Source organism: Empidonax traillii, unplaced genomic scaffold (genome assembly GCF_003031625.1).
Source record: "Empidonax traillii isolate 1590-97213 ecotype Southwest subspecies unplaced genomic scaffold, ASM303162v1 scaffold373:size1354568, whole genome shotgun sequence".
Classification (NCBI taxonomy): Eukaryota; Metazoa; Chordata; class Aves; order Passeriformes; family Tyrannidae; genus Empidonax; species Empidonax traillii.
Genome location: NW_020955566.1, coordinates 632089 through 655177, shown reverse-complemented (window position 1 = coordinate 655177; position 23089 = coordinate 632089). Strand labels below are relative to the sequence as shown.

The window sequence follows — 23089 nt, the reverse complement described above, 5'->3', positions numbered from 1 at the left end:
TCGCATAAATCCTCAGGTGATGCTTTAATTCTGCAGTCCACAGGCAAATACAGAGGAACAGACGTACTTAAAGTGATGTGGTGAACAATAAAAAATAAGATATTATAATCTTTCAGGCTACTCTGTGACCAATAGAGTCTATTCCAAGTTTTACGGGACAAACAGATATATGTTACAGCTCCTGCTAGTAACTGCTAGCAATAAAACATATCCATTTGAGAGCAAGTCCTGAAGGAAACGAGCATTTATTTTTCATTAAATGGGCACTTCAGGATATGCCTACCCTTATGATTTGTACAGTTTTAACTTTCTTTGGAGGCAGTTTGGATCTCCCTGTTCCTCAGGTCCCACTGCTGGGAATAGACACATTAGCCCAGCTTCTCTGCTGCCAAGTCAATGCTCATCAGACTTAGTTAATCTTGTGCCCAAAGCTACCCCTGCTCCTGACATTGTCCAAGACACTCATTTCTATTCCCCATTGGAAACACAAGTAGCTAGCAGAGAGATTTTCCTCTGACAGCATTAGAATACTTTGCTTCTGGGTCCTTCCGTATCACATATCACTGTCAGTGGATGTCTTCCCTGCCCTACTTCATTTCAAAGAGCATATTTAAGATAAAAAAATTGCTTCATACTGTCAATAACAATAGAATGAGTAACCTCTTCTACCCTAGGCTCAGTTGCCACTATCTGAGTTTTGTAACAGGTACTCCCTGTCACACAGTCCTGCTGCAAATCTCTCTTCTTGAGCAAAGGTTTCACTCGCCTTCTGTAGCACAGGTTATTAGTGTCTGAGCCCCCAGCCACTGGAATAATTACCTCTTGTTATTGTATCAACTAATCTTTGTCCTAAAATGTTCCTTTGTGCTCTATGGTGATTAAGGAGATTAAAAGATGATTCAAGAACAAAGCAGTCACTGAGTGCTGACACTCTGTATCTGCAGAAGGCCAACAAACCTACTGGCCTGGACGCCAGTAACAACAGGAGTACAATAGGGGCCTACCCTGTAATCTGTCCTGTTTAGCATCTTTATCAGTGACCTGACGAAGGCAGTGAACTGGTTCCTTACAAAGTTTGCAAGAATACCAGACTCGAGGCAGGCTGAAAGGAGAACAAAGAGAATATATGCTCGATGGCAGGGCTACCAGTTCGATGGACACAGACAGGCTGGAGAAATGGGCTGACAGGAACCTCACTGAAAAAAGGACATAAAAATTTCAACACCTTGGAAGGAAGAACCCCTTGCAATGCTACAAACTAGGGAATGACTGGCAGGGTGACAGCTCTTTGAAGAAAGACCTATGGATGCTGGTAGACAGTAAGTTGAATGTCAGTCAATAATATGCTCTGGCAGCGAGGAAGGCCAGCAGTATTCTAGGCTATATCAAGAGAAGCATAGACAGTAAATCAAGGCAAATTATCATTCTCCTTTACTCATGTCTCATTAGACCCCACTAGAATATCACATTCAGTTTTGGGTTTGTCAGTACAAGAAGGACACCAGTAAATTGGAATGAGTTCAATGGGGTCAACAGCAGGGGCCTGTTCAGCCTAGAGAAAAGACAGGTGCAGGGGGATCTATTCCCATAGGGTGATTTATCAAGATAATGGTACAGGGTAGGAAGACAAAAGACAACCACCACACACTGAAGTAGGACAGACTCAGACTGTATGTAAAGGAAAGGCTTTCTTCCCCACAGGGACAGCGAATCAAACATTGGAGCAGGTTGCAGAAAAAGGTTATGTATCTGCATCCCTGACTGTTTTCAAGACCTGACTGGATAAAGCCCTGAGCAACCCTATTTGATCTCATAGCTGACTCTGTTTTGATAGGAGGTTGACCTAGAGATACACTTCCTGAGGTCCCATCTAACCTGTTCTGTAACCACACAGTCTTTTTCCCCGACCACTAGAAGAAAGGTATGCAAAATGACAAGTTTAAAGAAGTAATCAATTCAATAAAGACATACACAACTGAAGAGATACTACTGTACACAACATAAGCATGAAGGTCCGTGTGAGTCATAGAACCTCCTGTGACAGCATGCTACCACATCCTAAATGATTAATGGACATAATTCACAGAATATTTTTCTTTCAGCACAGTTTAGAAAAAATACCTCAAGGGTCAGATGAGAGTTCTTTAAAGTGAAGGTCAACAGTGTCACAAGCACAGGTGTGTATAATTGAATATGTTTAGACTGTAATTAGAAGATTTTTAGCCTTCTGATGAATTAAATTCTGGAACAATCTGGTAATTGAAGTAATAGAATGAGAGCTAAGTGCTTTCAAGAGCTAAGGAACTTTATCAAAGGGATAAGTTAATCAATGTCCACAAAAAAAAATTAATGAAGAACTCATATGCAGAGGACTCAGGAGAGTGCTATTTGCTATGCTGAAGAAATATCTGGATAAAAGTCTACATTCTATGTGATCAAAGTCAAAACTGCCTTAAAAATATATTAAAATGCAAAGTAGCACTGATAAGCAGACTTTGATGAAAGGATCTGAGACAAAAGCACACAGTAGTATTACGCCTGCCCAGTCCACCTCGAACCAGAATATTTATCCTGTTTCAAAGCAGATTTTTTGTTTATCAGGAAAAAACAACATACCAAAACCAACCCAAATATCATTATTATTCTGTATTACACTGGCTTTAAATTGTAGGTGTTACATCACACAGGGAAAAGTGACAAAAATTACTTACGCAGTGGTCAGCAGTTTACAGACTGCAGCACAGAAATGCCCCAGCTGAACATTGTGGGCCAAACAATTCAGACACACATTTCCTTGAGAGACACATGGATGACTACATGAGCTCTTGTTGCCCAAACTAGAGCTGACTGTACAAAACAAAGAAACAGTGTGACTCATCATTCATGAATGTTTTCTCCACTGTAGGAGGTACAAAAATTACAAGAGGACACTTCAATATTTTGGTCAGATGAGGACATAAATTCAGTTATACAGATTGGCTGGGCTTTAGAATATGACCCACAAATCCTCCATAAGAGCCTATATGGTCTGCTCTTACTAAAAGAGTGGCCTCCAAACATATCATGGAAACAGTAACTCATAGCCACTGTTACTTCTAACCACCAATGAAAAGAGAAAACAAATAATCCAGTGGCAGACTAGTTATATTGGCTTACTGGAAAATACCAGCATCTCACCTACCCCTCAGGCCAACAGTGTCATACGCTTTCTTAACATCTGCATGAAGCTAATCATATTACTGCAAAACAGTCAAGTCAAACAAATGGTGCTGATATGGATGACATTCAAAGCATCTTAAAAATTTGAGATATTTCCTATAAATACTGTGCATTCTACCCATTAGTATCAGTATTTCAGGATGCTGAGTACTTTGCAGATGGCATACTTTATTCGGAAAAATTGTTACCATATCATCATTTAAACAGGTATTTTTTTCAACTGTCTTGTCCTTGTTCCAGTATGCACAACTGCACTTTGTGACACATCAATGACACAGCATTCACCTTCAACAACTATTTAACCAGAGTGTCACAGCTTCTTTCATATCTTTCAGGTACAGAGTACAGCTTCTCAAATTAAGTTTGGAGGAACTCATAAACCAGTATCAGTATCTTAACCTCTCTATCAATATTCATCTGATACTCCCAATTGTTGCCTGGCTTCTTGCAAAGTGCTGTGAGAGAGTGCCAGAGACATGAAAGCCTCTGTACCCTCCTCACAGGGCACAGAGATTGAATGAAATGCTGGGATAAGTTGTTTTCAAATACAACTATTCTGTATCAGAGTTAGTCAAATCTTCAACATTTTGGAAAAAACCCACCAGATTCCATATCCATAGAACATAAATGTTCTCAGCTGATGAACATGGCAAGTTTTTGCATTTCACAACAATTTTAACTTTCTGTTTCTTTCTAAAGATGCAATAGGCATCAGCTTCTCATTTGAAACTCAGTCACACTTTCAATGGTTTATGTACAGCAGTAAAAATTTCTTTTATTTCCTTTTGAAAATGAGAGTTCAAAGTTTAAACAGCTAAGTAAAATGGAGCAGCACAACTAAATTCTATTATCATTTCTGCAGTTGTAGTACATGGAAACTTAGCCGTAGCTTCTGCTTGTAACTTAAGTCAGCATGACATATCTCATCTTTGCTGTGTACAACGTTTAATCAAGTTTTGTTATGCATTTTGATCCAATAAATTGGAGTAAAAACCACATTTAGTACCTGGCCATCAAGGATATCTATTATTGGGAGCATTTGATCATAAGACTGATATGGCAAGAGAAGTGAAATGTCAAAACAGATCATCTGTCTTATCCCATGAATTACACTGGGCTCAAATATTTTTTAATTAGCAGTGGGGGCAAAAACTTAAGTATCAATTTTGAAGGAAGCTATTTTACATTCAAATAGCACATGGAACATCGACTTTGTATATGCTATTCTAGTCCCCCAGTACAAAAAACACTGTTTCATTTGTAGCATGTCAAAATGATAAGCATTCCCTATTTATTCTCTTTTCCATTTTATCTGTATTGTAAAGAAAGTAAGTTCCTGTAATAAAAAGCTACAGAAGAATATTCAGCACAAGTAGAGTTAGGTTGAGACTTAAATCTGTGCACAGTCAAGTTAGATTACAGCTGTTTTAGCAGAGAGATAGCCATTATCTAATGGCTAACTAAATATACCTGGGGTTAAGACTATTTCAACTATAAAACAAATATAAAATACTATTTATGTTCTTTAACTTTTGCAGTTTAGAAATGCATGGTATAAAAGCAAAGCAAAGCATTCAAGACCTCAGGACAAACTAAGCTGCCTGAAAATTGCATTAATATCTTCTGCACAATACTTACCTATGCATAGGATAAAAGTAGATAAGTTGCATGAAAAATGACAAGGCACTATACAATGACTACAAACATTTCCCTTAGAAGCAGCTGCAGAATTTTTTAGACCATCTATAGTGCTTTGTGTTGCTATTATACACTTAATTATTTGCTCTCTCACAGTTCCTGTTTATTTGAACATATGTAAGATTTATTTTTAATATATACTAGATTATGGTTTGACTCATACCACTGCAATTTCCAGAATATAATTATGTCCAGAAACAGCCAAGTGTTTGCACGGAAACTGACTTTTATGGCCTCTCAATTTTGAGGGAAAATTAAGTATTGATGTAATTTCTATCTTTAGCTTTTAAAATATTTTGAAACGTTCTCAAAACAAAATTGCAGTTTAAAGCTAAAACAAGCCAATATAAGCAAATTACATAAAGTAAATATTGAAAAATAAGAGTAATTATGAGTCTTTACCATTGCTTTGAAGGATGCCACTTTTACACAAAGCTTTTCACATGCATATCATTCTAGGAGAAGGTCAGTGCCTATATGTTTGAAGTACCTTCCATAGTTTAGATAATAGCTAGTCTCCTGTAATACGTTGCTCTAAAGCATTTCAGAAAGAAAAAAACAAAAAACCACAAAAAATAAACAAAAAAAAAGGGGGGGGGGGAAAACCCAAGAAAATACCCCAATAGTTGTATAGCAAGCAAAAAGCTAAACTGAGCCTAACTGTGCAATTAGCCATTCTTCAAGCTTACACAGCTCTCAAGAAAGTTATGGTATTTTACTGGGGTTGGATTAAGTCATGTGATGAAAGGACAGTTGCACTAGGATCCTTCTTCAAAAAAGCATCTACAGAGAATCACTCCAAGCTATATGCTCTTGCTTATGCATAAAAGCACTGGTGATTTTTCTGTATCAAATTCCCTCCAACCATAATGCTAGAAAGGGACAGTACACCCCACACTGCCAGATTCTCTAGCTAGCTTAGTCGTTTGGGAGTTCTCTTGCAAATGTGTCTTCAGATTTACCTCAAGCTAAATCTTTATATATTTAATGCCAAGTACATCTCACAGATAAGATTTGTCCTTCCTGTGATATCAACATTTTGCCATCCAAGGAAAACAAGTGCTATTAATACTGCCTTGAAATGCCATATCCCCAAAAAGTTCAATTTCCATAAGGCTCAAGTCATTATTGAGAGATTCTGCAGAGACAATTCCAGCCATGTTTCTTGGAAGAGCGACCTTGACAAGTGATCCTCAAAGTGATCCTTGACAAGTGATCCTGGCGACAGTTGTCGCCAAAGACAAAAAAGTATCTGTTACTGACAAAAGAAAAAGCTATGTTAAAATATATATATATACATACAGATATGTATCAGATGTTAGATCAAAAGAGAATTTTAAATAGAAACATGGCTTCAGTCAGATTTTAATATAAAATTCTGAAAACCTGTAAGATAAAACCAAAACATTTCCACTCCTTGTTTCAAAATGATTTTGTATCTCAACGATATAAAAGGGGAAAAAAACTCCATGCTCAATTACTAAGAAGCTTAATTACTTAAGTAATTAGCGTACAACTTTTAGAATACTTTAACCAGAAATTTCAATTTCTTTTTTCATTCAGTAAAAATATTCATGATAAAGAAAACATCTCACTGAAATTGCATTCCTAAATTCAACAGAAATTTTCAAAAGCTATTATCTGTAACCCTAGTAAGGGAAGGCCATGGACCACGGACCTATTGGTTCACAGGTCAAAAAGCACAGGCTGGCTCATGTCCAGCTTGTAAAGGGCAAAGTTCCTCTGTGACAGGTTTGTCTTAGAAACAGCTGGTAAAGAACACTTCCAAATAGAGTCACAAATCAAGTTAGTAACTAAATAGCGTGCATGACCAGGATCCAGTGCTCCTTATCAGTCTTTTCTGTTTATCTACACAGATGTGACCACACAAAGTTCAGAAACTTGCTTTTGCTGTTGTTTTAAACAAGCTAGAAGTTAACTTTCACATCAGTTTTGAAGACTCATCTAGACATGATAACTTTTTCTGTACATAAAAGCTAAATAAATTAATCTTGTTCTTGTGCATGCAAACTTAACTACATTATGACTGGCAAATTATTGTATTTTTGGTTTTGATGGACTATTAAAATCAAGAAAATAATTTATATACCTACCTATTTTATCATCATGTTTCCAGATACAGGAATCAATGAGAACAAATGTATGAATTCTTGTTTTTCAGAACACATTAGAAATAGTTTTTAACTACTCAAACACCAGTTCTTCAGATCCTAAACAAGCAGAGCTTTCAGAAGACATTATTTCAGCCAAAACCAAACCAGTAAATAATCATAAAACACATGAAGACTATGTGACTTTTCATGAAGACTCTGCTGCTGCTTGCTTACTCTTGCTTTCCAGTTCCACAGCACCAGCGAAAAGACCAGGACACGGTCTTTACTGTTTTACAAAGAAAAACAACATTCTCAAGGACATTTAATTTTCCTACAGCTATACATCCATGTGGTAATCTCAGAATGCTACAATCACTACAGAGGAATGCTGCTTCATATTTGTACAGTCTTAAAATTTTGTAGGTATTCGTAGGCATTATTTTTTATAGTTCACTAAATCAGACTGTAGTTTTCTGAATTTCATTCATTAGTTCACAGCAGGAATGAAAGCCCAAAAGAACATAAAAATTATTTTAATTTCAGAAATTGCTTTGGTACACTGATTGTACGACTTGTTTAATGCACATCCCATTTGCAAAGAAAAATCAAAACTGCTTTTTAAAACAATGCTGCACTTTTTTATGAAGCTGAATAGTTGCTGTCACTGGTCTTAGCAATATTACTGGAAGTAAAGCATCCAACATCCAATGTATTAGATCTAGAGTTTATTTATTTGCTGGTACAATTTAGCAGAACCGATCAGGATGATTGATAGTATTTGGAAAGTGGCTCCTAACTTAAACCTAACAGACTTCATAAAATTTGTTGTATGTCAGTTAAAAGTGAAGAACTTCAATGTTGTATAGCTCATGTTTTAACTTCCAAAATTCTTAAGAATAATTGGTGAGTTGCATCATAATTATCAAGAAGCTGCTTAGGATCCATTAGGCAGCAAAACATTTGATTTCTTACTATTCTGAAAACATTTACTTGATTGGTTAAGATGTGATTGCATTCAGACAGAAATCCAAATTCTGTACTGCAGGTACATTCAATTACATCCTCAATATAAAAGTTCATATCATCCAAATAAACAAGGTTCTATTCAAACAGAGTTTTGTGTGAGCACTCAAGAGAGAAATTCAGTAGAATTAATTGTACAACTTATACCATCAATACATCTCTCAGGTATAATTCTATCTTTACAAAACTACCTCAAAACACAAGTGCTATTTCAGTCTTAATCAAGTGATCAGAATAAAGCTTAGAAGGGATTTGCATGTTACATAGATTTTGAGTGCTTCTCAGATATAGTGAAATTTCAACTATTTGTCATAATCACATAAGATTCGAAGATACAGCTTAGAATGAAAAGTAGCTTGACATAAGATTCTTTCAAGCATCAATGACAACAGAAAAATTCTAGTAATATGAAGCAATAAAAGCAGAGTTTAAAGCTGCAAGAAAGTACCTACCATTGCATATGTGTGCATGTATACACAGTAATGCTTAAAATGGTCGTGCATCTTTAGGCATTTTTTGTTTAAATGATTTTTCTGTACCTCTTAGAAATGTTTCTATTTCTGTAATATAAATATTCCTAAAAATAAAATGCTTACCTAAAATTATTTAGAAAAAGACTGTTGAAACTGATGTTTTTTCTTTTCTCCCCTTTGACCTTCTGGTCACAGATCATGAAAAACATAATAGGCAAATCTGTAATTTGGCCTTCAGCAACTTTGGAAAAAAAAACCCCACAGAAAATCCAGTCAAAGCTTATTCAGAATTTTACTATACAATAATTAGCTGAAACTTTTTTAAAATGTTTACTAATGCTAACCAAAAATCTAAATTAAATGCCCAATTCTGTCACCTTTTGAGAAAATATGTTTTAATTTTACTTTAGTAGAAGCAATATTAGAACCAAAACCAGTTCAAAATTAATAAAAATCATGATACATTATTATATTAACTAACAATGGAGGCTCAGTAAAAAGAATACAAGGCAAAGAATAGAATAGTGCACCGTGGTTTTATTGATGGCAGCAATGACAATTTGCCTCTTTCACGTGTAAAAAGTATTCAGCTTCATTTAACTAAGAACTTTAAAAAAGTCTCTTGTGGTGTCAGGTCAAAATTCCTTCTGCTCACACGAGCTTTCTTTGTTCCATCCTGCTGCCTGGAAAAAAGCCAGAATTTCTTCTAGAAGTCTTCAGCAAGTTGGGAACTGCCAGTGAATTTCCCCCGACTCCGAGAAAGTTTCTAAATGAAAAAAAAAAAATACATAAGATAAGGATAAAAAAAATAATGGCACTCAAGAAACCATCACCACCTCCCATCCCTGGGCTCTTTGTGCAACACACACTTTACTGCTACTTCATTTTCTTCTTCCAAAAGACTGGATATATGCTTTTCAGTACTTACAGACAGAACTCTCTAAAAGAATAAATCAGAAGGCTGCACTTCAGTGCAATAAAATATCATTGGTCTAGTACAAAGAACACTTTCTGGTAACGACTTCTCTCTCACAAAAACACAGTTTCTCCATTGTTAAGGACTTTGATACAGATTTTATAGCAAGTGTGACAAGGTGTAAAATAATTCTGTCAAGGAGCAAAGGAAGACCCAAGAAACATATAATGACCAAGCGCTCACAGGTACCCACTCTTAAGTTTTTCAAGCTCCTCCAAAAGCCACAATCCTTCAAAACACTAATTTCTGATTACTTGATCCTCTTCATTTTCAGACTATCAAGACATTCTATACAGAAAGTATAACCTCAGGATGTATTTTTATTATTGTTAGGTTCTAATTCTTTCATCTTGACTCTCCAGGAGGAATACCTTATTTTACAGTCCTGTTAAAGCTAGTATTTGACTCACACCCACAAAAAATTCCCTCTGATAAAATTCTGAGTTAGTGTTCTCCACCTCACACTAAGGACAGTTTACTCACAAAAGGATAATTTATAGGTCAACTGCAATCACAGTGAGGTACCGACTACCCCATACTTCTGTCGTCACAAAAATTACCAGGTCAAGACCTCCTGCAAGTCTGCAGCAATTGTTCTTAATACCCAAAGCCTGTAACATTGTGGTAAACACCTCTTCAGAAGGCTAGAATCATAGAATAGTTTGGGTTGGAAGGGACCTCTAAAAGTCATCTAGTCCAACCTCCTTGCAATGACCATGGACATCTTTAACTATACCAGGTTCCTCAGAGCGCCTTTCTGCCTGACCTTGAATGTTTCCAGGGATGAAACATCCACTAGCTCTCTGGGCAACCTGTTCCAGTGTTTCAACACTCTCATCAAAACAATTCTCTGCCTTGAATCTAGTTTGAATTTACCCTCTTTTAGTTTAAAGTCACCACCACTATCCTATCACAAAAGGCCGTACTACAAAGTCTGTCTCCATCTTTTTTATAAGCCCCCTTATAAGTACCAAAATGCCACATTAAGGACCCTCTGGAGATTTCTCTTCCCCAGACAGAACAGCTCCATGGATCCAAACTCCATTTCGAAAAAACACCTCAGAATTTTTAAAACTTAAACCTCCTCACACTTAAAACCCCATTACACTGCTGTTTTTTGAACCGATTATTTGGTAATACTAATTCCAGACTTGCGTGTGCAAATTCAACATCCGGATGAGTGTGCTGAACAATAATCCAGGAGGCAGTACAGCTTCATCACTGCACTGCTGCACCACTGCTAATAAATCCTCCCTGTCAAGTGAGGTAAGATTATACAGGTAGATCTAAGAGATTTTGAGTATAAGGTGATGCATCTACTGCATGGACCTTGTGCTTCACCTTTGATACATCTCTATCATACTCAATAAAATATGGCCAGCAATATTCAGTTTTAGTATTGTCTAAGTTGCCTTTGAGAACAAGACACCTTGGAATTTTAAATGTGATGAACTACAACATTAAAATTCTACCGAATTTACCAATTTATAATACAAAATAATAACCATCATGAGTTCTCCATCTCTCTTCAGGAAAAAGACATTAAGTTACTTTATATAATAGAGAGATACTCCCTTTCAGTGAGTAAAGGTGTCATTAATCAATGATCTGTTGAAGAGGTAAAGCATTCTTCAGAGGAAAGTTGCGGTAAAATTATGTCTTACTGGATCCCTTAGAACTTCCCCTGATAAATCTGGTCTTCATTTAACAGGTTATCAAAAACTTGAAATAAGAACAAAAGCTCTAAGGAATAAAAAGGAGGCAAAACCAATATAGAAACCCACTTCTAGGAACTGACATTCAATATTTCTGAACTTTTACATGTCAAGACATTAAAGCTACATTGTTGTTGTACAAGTCCATGTAAGCTGCAAGCAATTTAGAAAAGGACCGTGTTTGATTTTTCTGTGTACATTTAAAATGAGGGAAGAACTGATTACATCAACCACTTGTTTTTGAAGAAGCTCAATAGAAGGGAAAAGCTGCAATGGCTTATTTTCTATAGTAGGTAGGTTTTGATACCATGTCTGCTGTCAATTTAAATCAGGATGCCATCAGAATCTTTAAAACATCTCCAAGGAACAACCACCTGTACCTTAGAAAGGTCGTTCCTTACTTGCCAACAATTCATTCACTTTTCTCGAGATGCTGGAGTCACTATCACTGTCCGTGGTTCCTCATAACTGACCAAAGCTAAGCACAGTTATCCAGATTTATATTGTAAAATTAGAGAAATAACAAAAATATTACCTAAAGGCAAAAAAATTCTCTGGTTTTGACTGCTGTGTACACTACACATCTCATTCAACTGATCACAATGACACTCCTTGGAGCCAACTGTGCCAATCAAAACTCTACTCAGATGGTTTCTGCACAAACTATCTGTAGGGATAGGTACAATTTCGGAAGAATTTGTGACGGGAAGCTAGAGCTCGATTTCACTTAGGAAGACTGTAAAATGCCTTCTCAAATGGGTTAGATGTTTTTTGTTTTCCTTCCTTCTGCATTTCAGAGAAAGTTGCAGTGAAAAGCTGTAATCAAGCTATCTCTTTCCCTTCTATGCAGAGAGTGAACACGTTTGCAGATATGTACAAGGCCTCGTCGGGCCAGAGAGGGTGGGGGAGGAGAGAGAGAAGATACAAAAAGCCTTGGAGAAAGCGGGGCATTGCCTTTTCCCCATGAGGGCCCAGAATATGCAGCATCATTAAGAAGTGGTCCTTGTATCTGAAATAAACCTTTTTTAATCCTTCCACTGCCTTGTCATTCTTGAGAATAATACTTGCACATGTTTTACACTGTCTCTGACGTGCTTATTGATACTGATGATACACTTACTTAAAATTGAAAATCATATTATATAGGCAAAAATAGAAAAATATCACCTTGGCAAGAGCCAGAAATAAAGTGTGGTCTTACATTGCCAGTACTGCTCCAAATGAAAAAAGTATTTGAGCATATAATCAAAACAGTAGAATCATGTTACTGCACATCAGAAATATCAAAAGGTGCAGAGATAAGCAACACCTGTTAAACCAACAGGATGTGGAGGACTGTAGCAAGGAACAGAACAAAAAAGACATCAGTAAAAATAAACTGGCTGGAAAGTAAAAAAAAAAAAAATCAGATTCAAGACAAAGAAACATTGTGGATGTACATCAAATAGCATGTGGCTCATCAAAGCTTTCTTTATTCAAGACACAATCCTTTGTAAATTAAGGATTTAGAAAATCAACAAGCAAAATGAAAGCAGTATTGTTTATGTGATTTGTTTAGTAAAATAACTGTAACTGTTTTATCTGGCTGGCTTTTTAAACTTTCTGAAAGTATGTATCAGGTGTATTTTCTGAGGATGATATACAATCCCTTAATTTCTGGTAATTAATAAAGTACAGATGCCTCAAGATTCAGAGTATGGTAAAAATTCTTTGGCCTTGTACCTCCCCATTCAACGGTGAACTCACAGATTTTATATTTTAGTGTTGCAAATTCTCCTTCTCATGCAAGCAAAAAACCAGAAAGGACATTTATTCCCACGAATGGCTCATAAAAAGTAAAATATGGGATCTTGGACAGAGATAGACAGTCCTGAGTTGAGCAGGGACTGCAGCTACTTATTTCAAAAAAGCAGCTGGTCCCATGTATGTGAATGAGAGAATCTTGCTGCTGCTCTCAGGTGAAAAAGTATCAGGTAAAAGCTTGCTGGGCTGACATGAGTCTTGACATAAAGCAAAACTAAAAAGCTATTTACTGAAACGTTTTTATTGCCTTCCCTCTTCCCACAGGTATATTAAGTCTCTTTGTAAACCATAAAATCCAGAGAAAGAGATATCCTACTTCTATAATAAATGTACCAATATCCCTAAAAAAAAGGTAGAGAAAATCCAGACTTGCTTTTCTTGAAATCTAAACACATAAAGAAAACGCCAATATCTTATATTTACCTTTTTTTCCATATTCATCAGTTCCTAGCTCTGGGGGGTTGATAAAATTGTTGAGTAGGTCGTGTGGACCGTCTCGGCTGACCATCACCTCCTCTGCGGAATTCTAGAGTTTGCTCATATGTTTCTTCTTCGTCCTCCTGCAGGTAAATAGCATTGTTTTAAACAGAAGAGCTGGGAAATGCATTATACGTGAGTCGTTATATGCATACACACATCCACACATATGCACATGTATGGATGAATCCATGCACACATAGCAACTGCTGCTCCTGTGCTGAGGACCACTTAATGAAATAAGTGAGATATGGGAGTGGGTTTTTCAAACCTAGGAAAGCTAACAAAAAAAACCCGGAGAATCTCAAAACTCAATCCCCCAGGGCAGCAGCAGAAGTTATTAAATTTATGAGGGGAAAAAGAAATCATACATATTAAAGAAAAATTATTTTCCAAGAGTCATACAGGCAACAAACTCAGGAAGCAAAGTAACCTTGATAACCTGCCAGAGCAAGAGAAAGCCTTCAGGAGTTCACAAATGTGTGTGGAATGAAATAAAAGAATTAGGAAATGGAAATACAAGAAACAGCATCTGGCAATATGCATGCTAGAAACATAGATCTGAAACAGCAGATAGAAATCTATGATGCAGTAATAATGATAAAAGCCTACAAGTATAGCGAACAATTTAGAGATGAATTTTCTATACATTGCAATAATAAATATACCCCCTGAATAATGTCAGGAGAGGTAATTACATATTTGCAATATTGCATTCACTCCTAGGCATCTCCATACCAGAAAGATATTGACAAATTACATAGAATGCAGAGGGGGGGAAAAAACAAACAAACAAACAAAACCCCAAAATAATCAAAATACTGGATAATGACTTACAAAGGAAGAATAAAATAACTACATAGTTACTTTGGTCAAGAAATACTGAGTGGAAAAATATCCATCGGGTGGAATATTTGAAGGTGGTGCACATTAAAGATAGAGAAAAATTTTAAGAGCTTAAGAGTTTATAACATATAACATTTATAAACAGAAGAAAAAAAACACAGGCTGAAAAAATAAAAGAGTTCCTGAAAATGAGTATGATTGTCAAACGGTATCTCAGAAAAACAGCTATATTTTCATTTCTTTAATATCTTAACACTACACAGTAGCAGACACCAGGTCTAGTGGGAACATGCTCGAAGAAATTTGCTTTTGGGAAAAAGTACTGAATATGTAACTCTTATTCCCTTTCATTCACATCATAGGAACACAGACCAGCACAAAGCAAGAGCACTGAATGATTCATTAAAAGTTCATCAACTATTCCAATACCCAGCAACTGTCTTAGAGTGCAACACGCACATAACAGAATAAGCAAGTCAGAGCAGTAAAGTATTTCACTCTAAGCGACAGAAAGGAAAAACCTACAACCCAAGTTTCCTTCTGTTGTGAAAAGTCAGATCTACTCAAGAAAGCCCTCTTTCTGAATTAGCTTCAATATCAATTAACATGCATTTTTGAAATAACAGTTACAGACAACCACATTCCTCATGGTAAGGTCTCCTATTTACAGGGCATATCTGTGGTCACAGCTATATTTCCAGATTAAGCCTCACTACAAAGAGTCCTTCTGTAGAAGAAAACAGATTTTTAACACAACTGAATACAGTATAAATGATTTATATATTTTATTTTCACTGTAGCCAAAGGCTGAAAAGCAGAATTCTGACAGAAGATTTACTTTTCTCAATGTACTTTTACCACTTCTAGCACTATCAAGTCCCTCATATAAAGAAGTTCAGAGACACTGATTATCAAAAAAAAAAAAAAACCAACCAAAAAAACAACCAAAAAAACCCACGAGAGAAGTAGATGTCTAATATAGTTTGCAATACTACTAGCTCTAGTACAAACACTCAGCTTAGTATATGAGGTAATCTCCTGTCACTGACAACACAAGCTGCACTAAGATCAAAATGTTAAAATGTAAGCTAGCTGACTGAAGTGGTCTAAATACCTTTAGCTCTTTCAGCATACTCTAAGAAACATGAATAGCTGAAAATAGTTTCCATTGCCAAAAGAAAGATGCAATTGCAAGCCTTTTTAAAATTCTATCTCAAAGCTTCAGTCGAACATAAGAGCAGTCATTCTTCAAGAAAAAACTGGGGAACTTTCTTGTCCTTAGTATCTGGATTTCTCCAAAACTTGAAAACTAAATGGCATATATACATGACTGAAAATTTAGCAATGTATACTGGTGTCCTCAAGAGACTGTAGCAAATCAGACACGAATCTTTTCTTTGGACACTTGGTAGTCTTTGCTCAAAAAGCACAGAAATTAAATAGTGAAGTGTATTGCACCTCACCTGTAACAGCCAACCTCTTTCTGAGGACAAGCATATCAGAGTAAATTTCTAAAGCAGCAAATCTTCATCAAATCTCAAAGTTAATGTTGTGGATCCTTTGAACTCAGTAAAATCAAATTAAAATGAGAATTTGTCTTATACATTTCTATTTTGGTATAGTTGTCTTTACATATAAAATGAAAAGCTTCAGATGCATGTATTCCAAATCAAGTATTTTTATTGCAATAGGTAAGAGTGAAATGCGAAATTACATTCACTTTCTTAAAGTTCTGAATAAAATGACAGTGGCAAATGAAGGAAATTATAATAACGAATGAGTAACAGAACACCTTTCAACTCTAAACTCAGTGGCTCCACACACAGTTACAGCCTATCTTGTTCAAGTCTGCCATCTTCACGTCAGACGACACATTGTCATTTGTTTCTTGGGTCTTACCTTGGATTAATTCACATTTAATCCTAAATGGATCTATCATTCTCCAAAATAACAATTTGCCAAGTCATAACTTTATTAAACATTTCTTGCTTTACAAGTAATTGAATCTCTTTTCTGTCACCATTTCTTTATCACCAACCCTCAATCCACCACTGCTGATATTTCACCCTCTACTGCCATTTCATTTCCAAAGAATCAAAGAATGGATAAGTTTCGAAGGGACTACAGTGGGTCATCTGGTCCAACCTCTTGCTCAAGCAGGGTCATCCTAGACCAGGATTGCACAGGATTGTGTTCAGACAGTTCTTGAATATCTCCAGGGAGGGAGACTCTACAACTTCTCTGGGAAACCTGTTCTAGTGCATGGTCACCTGCACACTAAGGAAGTTCTTCCTCATTTTCAGGTGGAACTTCCTATGCATCAGTTTCTGCCCATTGACTCTTGTCCTATTGGTTGGCACCACCAAGAAGAGTTTGGCTCCATCCTCTTGGCACCCTCCCTTCAGATACTTATATATATTATTAAGACTACACTCTCAGTCTTTTCCGTGCAAACAGGCCCAGTCTATTAATCTTTATTTTTATTTTAAGGAAATTCCTTATTTCCTTAAAGAAATCCTTAATTCTATTGTAAGGATTTTTATCTCATTTTACTTTAAAATCTCTCCACCCCACACTAAAAACTGCCATCCCTCTTCTGGAACAGCATCCCTTCTTTGCACTTAGTATCTCTTATGTACAATTCTTTGTTTTTCTGTTCTTCAACCAAAAACTTCATCTGTCCACATTTCTTCCATTATAACTGCATTCAGTTAGGTCACATATCTTGCTACCAACTCTACTTTTCCAATCTCCCTTACTGCTTGCTTTCAATGTATCAGTTGCTTGTGACTCATTCTAAATTACTCTTAACCATATAAAATCTAGATTAATTTTACAAAGCAAAGGTGGCCACAAATCTCAGAGCATTTTCATTCTTGTTCTATTACCAGCAGAGGTTTTATATTAGTACACTGCTCCAAAAACTTATATATTTTATCTCCATACTTCAGCTTATTATTCATTATTTAATACTCTAGGATCCAGGACTCAGTATGCTAGTACTTAGACAATGCCCACATAGGACTATGAAACCTTAGATCAAATGATAGCAGAAATCACAACTGCAAAAGACAGCAAAAACTGGCAGACCCATTGGAAAAAGTGGGGAAAGGTTCCCAATGCAAGCAATGAAATTCAAAAATATATTTCTGCAGTAATGGGGTTAGAGTGACATGAGAGGGTGGAGCATGTCAGCATTCTTTAGGTATTTAAAAAAAGGAAGGAACAGGGAAGCATAAGCCATTAGGAATTTTTAGCTTCTACTCAATATTCTGCCATAAAGATCTGCTGTTACTTTTTTGTTCCATCTCATAAGACAGGCAAGAACTAAACAAGGGTGAAATGGGAATATATGCACACCCGGTGCTTTTATTTTGGACCCATATATTCTGAAGAGCTTATACCACCACCACCACCACCATACTTGATCAGCTGAGCTTAGTGAATCCTGCAAGTAACTTCAGTCCTGCCAAGTGACCAGCAGCTTGCTTTCACATAAAAAATTTGATGGATTTAACAGCTGCAGAATATCGTTCTAAATCCAGCATCTGAAATACTTTAACAACCAATTTACTCTTAAAATTAACAATATTAGAGCAGAGTAAATGTATACTTCATTAAAAGCTTTCTCATTTCATTTCAGCTGCGAGCCCTCTTTCAGTGCATTCAAAAGAACTGTTTGGAAACTCTTCTTTTTAAACGCAGACCTTGCAGTGAATACTTGTTGTATAACTTCTGAGAACAACGAATGGGTGGATTACAATGAAAAGCCAGACAGAAGTTATGCATTGACAGAAAAGCTTTGCTGAATGCTGTGCTCACATATACTAAGGATGCAAGTCACAGATGAGCAGCTCCTGCACTCTGCCACTTACAAACTAGTTACCTCTCTCTATTACTGCTTACAAATGGAAAATTCTGCTCCATTCTCTGGGCCCTTCTGTTAAAGCTTTTCAATGATAGCTCCCTGTGGGCTATTAAGAGATGAGCACTCAAGCCTGTGCAAGGAGGCATGAAGAAGCAGAGTGAGGCCAGGGACTGTGGGACAAAGAAGAGACAGAAGGCAAAGAAAGCAGAAGACATTTTCCATTTCAGTAGTGTCAAACCACTGTTCCAGTTTAAGCTGTAGTTTGAACTTCACTCACACACTCAATGCATGGGGAACTTGCTGGATTCAGTACAAAGAAAGAGTGTTGGCTTCCTTGCAAAGTGACCTTTTCTTCCATGAGCATTTCAAATTCTATTTCCTGATCCAGATTTAATGCCTCTTTGCATTGCCCACTATGCTGCCAACAGCAGCCTCCTGCTGTTAACACACAAGTGATCTCTTATTTTGCTGGTTGAATTCCTTTCTTAAAATTTGCTTCTTTTGCCTACTCATCCAGTGTTCATCTCCTTGAGTACTTTTCTGGTATCTGCATTTTCTACTTAGACATGCTTGTATCAATTGAAAACAGATTGCAAGATATTCCAGAGGTAACAAAAAACGAAAACAAAGAGAAAAAGTATACTATGTCCATAACAAGAAATTCACAAGTCCTAGAAATAGCTACATGTAATTATTTTATATGCAATATATTATATAGCCTATATGTGCAAGGGAAAAAAATAATTGGTTGAAGTGTCTACCGTATTTCCTTAAACTTTTACTTTATCTGGATTCTTTGTACTCCAGACTAATTAAGATTAGGAAAGGATTTTGTGGGGATTAAAAAAAAAAACAGTTTTAAGTTACATAATCTTAGAGTGGCTTTGAGCCATAATTTCAAAAATTACTATCAAATGAGGTGTAAAAATTCAAAGTAAAAGGGAAATTATGACTGAAGTAGATTTTTCAAGGTTCTTAACCAAGTACTGACTTTGTGACAAAAGCCTTTTTGAGGTATCTGTCACAGAATTATTCAATATATTTGTTCTTGATCAATTTTCTTTGCAAGTTAGGTTTGTTACTTAAAATACCAGTTCCTTTCACAGAGTAATCTCCCAGAGTAATCTTCGTAAGCCTGCAGATGCTCACAATTTAAGGGTTTTTTTCCACAGTACACATCTATATTAGAGTGGGCCTGTGGGCATTTAAATTTCTGAGTTAAATTATGAATGAGAGGACCAAGGTTATATTGCTAGACCCGCACACAGCTGATCCCTCACTGACATCAGATCCTTAATATAAACTCATAGCCCTATTAATGCATTATCTTCTGTATATATGTAAAAGATATGCAGGATAAAAAATCGTAAAGGATATTGTAAACGGTATACAAGTTCTTCTGCTACTTGAAAATCATGACCCAATAAGCACCTCACTACATACAGGACATTACAAGCATTAGATAATTAGTACAGGTACCATACAGATGCATATAAACTCATATATGCTACATTATATATAGTCCTCCATATGTAATTCTGATTTAACTTTTACATCAAAACCATGAATAGCTTTGCTGAAGTTTTTAGCTTTAGTTTCACTACAATAAACTGTTATATTATACTGTGTAAGACTGGTGACAGAAATGGAAACGTCAAACGTATTACAGCAACTTGTAGGAAATTTACTGCAAAATTTAACTGTCCTTAAAGGGAAACAATTGACTTACTATATGATTTACTAAAAACATCTGAGACTGTGAACTGCAACTACACAATTATCGTTTGTTGCCATTCTGTGTGCAGCCAGGATAATTACTACCCACTTATACAATTTTTTAATCTACTATAGTAGTGACATCTTTCTCTCCTTTACTGTTTCTCATATTCTATTAGATTTTGCTGTAGTATACAAAAAAACCCCTACAGCGTATTTTCAAACTCTGTACATAGCCTTTTACATAGGTCAGAAATTCAGTTCATTTCTTCCCTAATACAGGAGCAGTTAATTTCAACAGTTATTGACAATTTGTTACAACAAACTTGCTGTAACGCCATTAAAAAAAACCCCACAGAACAGCAAAAACAATAAAACATATACCCATTGTTTCCCTTATTTACAACTAGAAAATGGAAATGATCCTTATGAGGGTATGTCTTTTTCACCACCAAACACACAGGGGCCACAAGAAAATATGTTCCTAACTATGGTATGTAAAACTAGGTGGCATGAAGCCATATCATAACAACTGCTGCTTTTGCATTTTCCAAATTACAAGATGACCCTTCTCTAAGCAGCCTTTTCTTTAGCATCTGAATTTATGATAGTAAATATTTTCTGTTGACTTTCACTAACCAAACATCAGAAGTCAAATAATTCTACATTTTCTTGGCCAGTTTTTGTAAAATTCTACAAAGCAGGACCAGCAACTTAACAATTAATACCTTATTACATAGTAATTAAAGATATTAAATTAACATACACTATTATTTTAATTAAAATTATCTCATTTTGCCTCTGCTGAAAATATAAAACAGTTGAGCTTCAAGACCAGAAAATTTTTAAATTATTCTGTTAAAACTATACACAACCTTTAGAGTGAAGCAATAACCATTAGACAGCAAGTGACAGAAAATCTGTAGATTTTTCAGAAAAAAAAATCAAGAAATGGAAAATAAATGCATGGGCAAGGAAAATTATTCTGTACTTAATCTGTGACAACTAAAAGCAACATAAAAGTTAACTTGGAATCAGATGTTTCTTTGTACTTCATTGCTTCAACTGTGGAAACAAAGCACTCATTTGTTTTCTAAATAGACAACTTTTCAATTACATTTCCATAAAACTAGGATAATGTAAACCTGAGCCATGATTATCCCACACACATGTTACTAGCTTATTGGTTCCCCTTTAGGGCATTGCATGGATTATTCATACTTGCAGTCACTCTCTGTGGTACATATTGAAATAAATATGCAACTCTTCTTGTGAGGTTTGTGCTTGAAACAGACATACTTTCCTGCAAGTTGTGTGTTCTCAATACAGGAAAAAAAGTAATGAATTTTAAAATTCCTTACAAATGCATTTTTAAACCATTCAGAGCATATCCCTTTTATCAGTAAAACCTTCTTCACTGAGCAGTACCAATACCAAACTATAAATATTTAAAGGTTTATTCTCAATCAATTTCTAAAAGAAAAGTAGATGCACTAAAGTGAGTTATTTTCTATAAATTAACACACAACCCATGGACACATCAGGTTTTCTTAATTCAGCAAGAAAGCCATAAAGTGGAAGTGGAAATGTTTTCAACAGGTTGGTAATACAGACTATACTAAATATATAGCAAAAAAGAATATTTGCATAGACTTGGAAAAAAATCAGTTTCTTTGGGGCACTTGTGAACAAAACCATACTCTTCCATGGAAGGGGGTGAGGGAGAAGTATTTGCTGTATCACTGGAATTGCAGGCCGAATTGCACCTTTTAGTTAATAACCATGACTTCAAGAAAAAAGAAAAAAAACAGACCACGTAACCCTGCAAGTTCTGTAATAGGTTCAAAAAATGATGATGGGCAAAATATGCCTAATAACATTAGGAACCTTTTATAGTGCTACAGGATAGAATAGTTGGTGGCTGGTCACAAGTGGTGTTCCCCAGGGCTCAGTACTGGGGCCACTTATGCTTAACATATTTAGGAGTAATCTGGACAAGGGTGCTCCATCAGTCCCTTTGCAGATGATGTCGAGTTGGGAGACAGTGTTGATCTGCTCGAGGGTAAGAAGGCTCTGTAGAGGGATCTGAATAGTATGGATCAATGGGCTGGGGCCAATTACATAAGGTTCAACAAGGTCAAGTGCTGTGATCTGCACTTCAGCCACAACAACCCCATGCAGCACTACAGGCTGGAAAGTTGCTTGACAGAAAAGGAACTGGTGGTGCTGGTTGACATCTGGCTGAAGATGAGCCATCAGTGTGCCCAGGTGGCCAAGAAAGCAAGTGGCATCATGGCTTGGATCAGAAATTATGTGGCCAGCAGGACCAGAGCACTGATCATCTCCCTCTACTCAGCACTGGTGAGGCTGCACCTTGAATCTGGTGTTCACTTTTGGGCCCCTCACTACAAGAAAAACACTAAGGTGCTGGAGTGTGTCCAGAGAAGGGCAACGAAGCTGGTGAAGGGTCTGGAGCACAAGTCCTATGAGAAGCAGCTGAGGGAGCTGGGGTTGTTTAGCCTGGAGAAAAGGAAGCTCAGGGGAGACCTTATCACTCCTTAACTACCTGAAAAGAGGTTGTAGCAACGTGGGGGTTGGTCTCCTCTCCCAAGTAACAAGCAATAGTACAAGAGGAAATGACCTCAAGTTGTTCCAGGACAGGCTTAGATTGGATATTTGGAAAATGTCTTCACAAAAAGGGAGGCCAAGCCTTGGAGCAGGCAGTCCAGGTAAGTGGTTGAGTCACCCTCCCTGAAAGTATTTAAAAAATGTGTAGGCGTGGCACTTAGTGGTGTGGTTTGGCAGTGGACTTTGCAGTGCTGCTAAATGGTTTGACTGGGTGATTCTAAAGGTCTTTGCCAACTCAAACAATTCTATTATTTTAAATCTGTAATATCCAATCTTTAACAATTTTTATATCTACACAGAATGAGGCAATAAGTTAGGAACAAAGTAAAAAAAAAAAAGAACCCAAAATTTTCCATGTATAAGAAAAGTAAAAACACTGCATAATAACCCCTCTCCAGCACCAATTTACTCACATTCGTAGTACCTCCCTTCCCACCTTGATATAGGGGGAAGTCCATTTCCAGGTTGAGTGATGAACCTTTGTTGAGTAGCTCCCTCCTTTAACTGGTCTGGGCTTGTGGGAGATTCAGCTC

The 23089-nt window shown here is 36.4% G+C and overlaps 1 protein-coding gene across 3 annotated transcripts in view; it reads right to left on the bottom strand.

Annotated features, from left to right (window-relative positions):
* Nucleotides 1-7739: 7739 nt before the first annotated feature.
* TDRD3 (tudor domain containing 3) overlaps nt 7740-23089 on the bottom strand; it is a 102253-nt gene continuing 86903 nt past the window's right edge. For 2 of the 3 annotated variants that reach the window (XM_027892893.1, XM_027892894.1), the window contains 2 exons: nt 13445-13581; nt 7740-9293 (listed from right to left, as the gene is read on the bottom strand). In XM_027892893.1, coding sequence (XP_027748694.1) covers nt 13462-13581 — 120 coding nt within the window. In that variant the 3' untranslated portion in view covers nt 7740-9293; nt 13445-13461. Of the gene's footprint in view, nt 9294-9686; nt 9792-13444; nt 13582-23089 lie in introns of all 3 variants that reach the window. The other variant, XR_003572269.1, reaches the window with a different exon arrangement.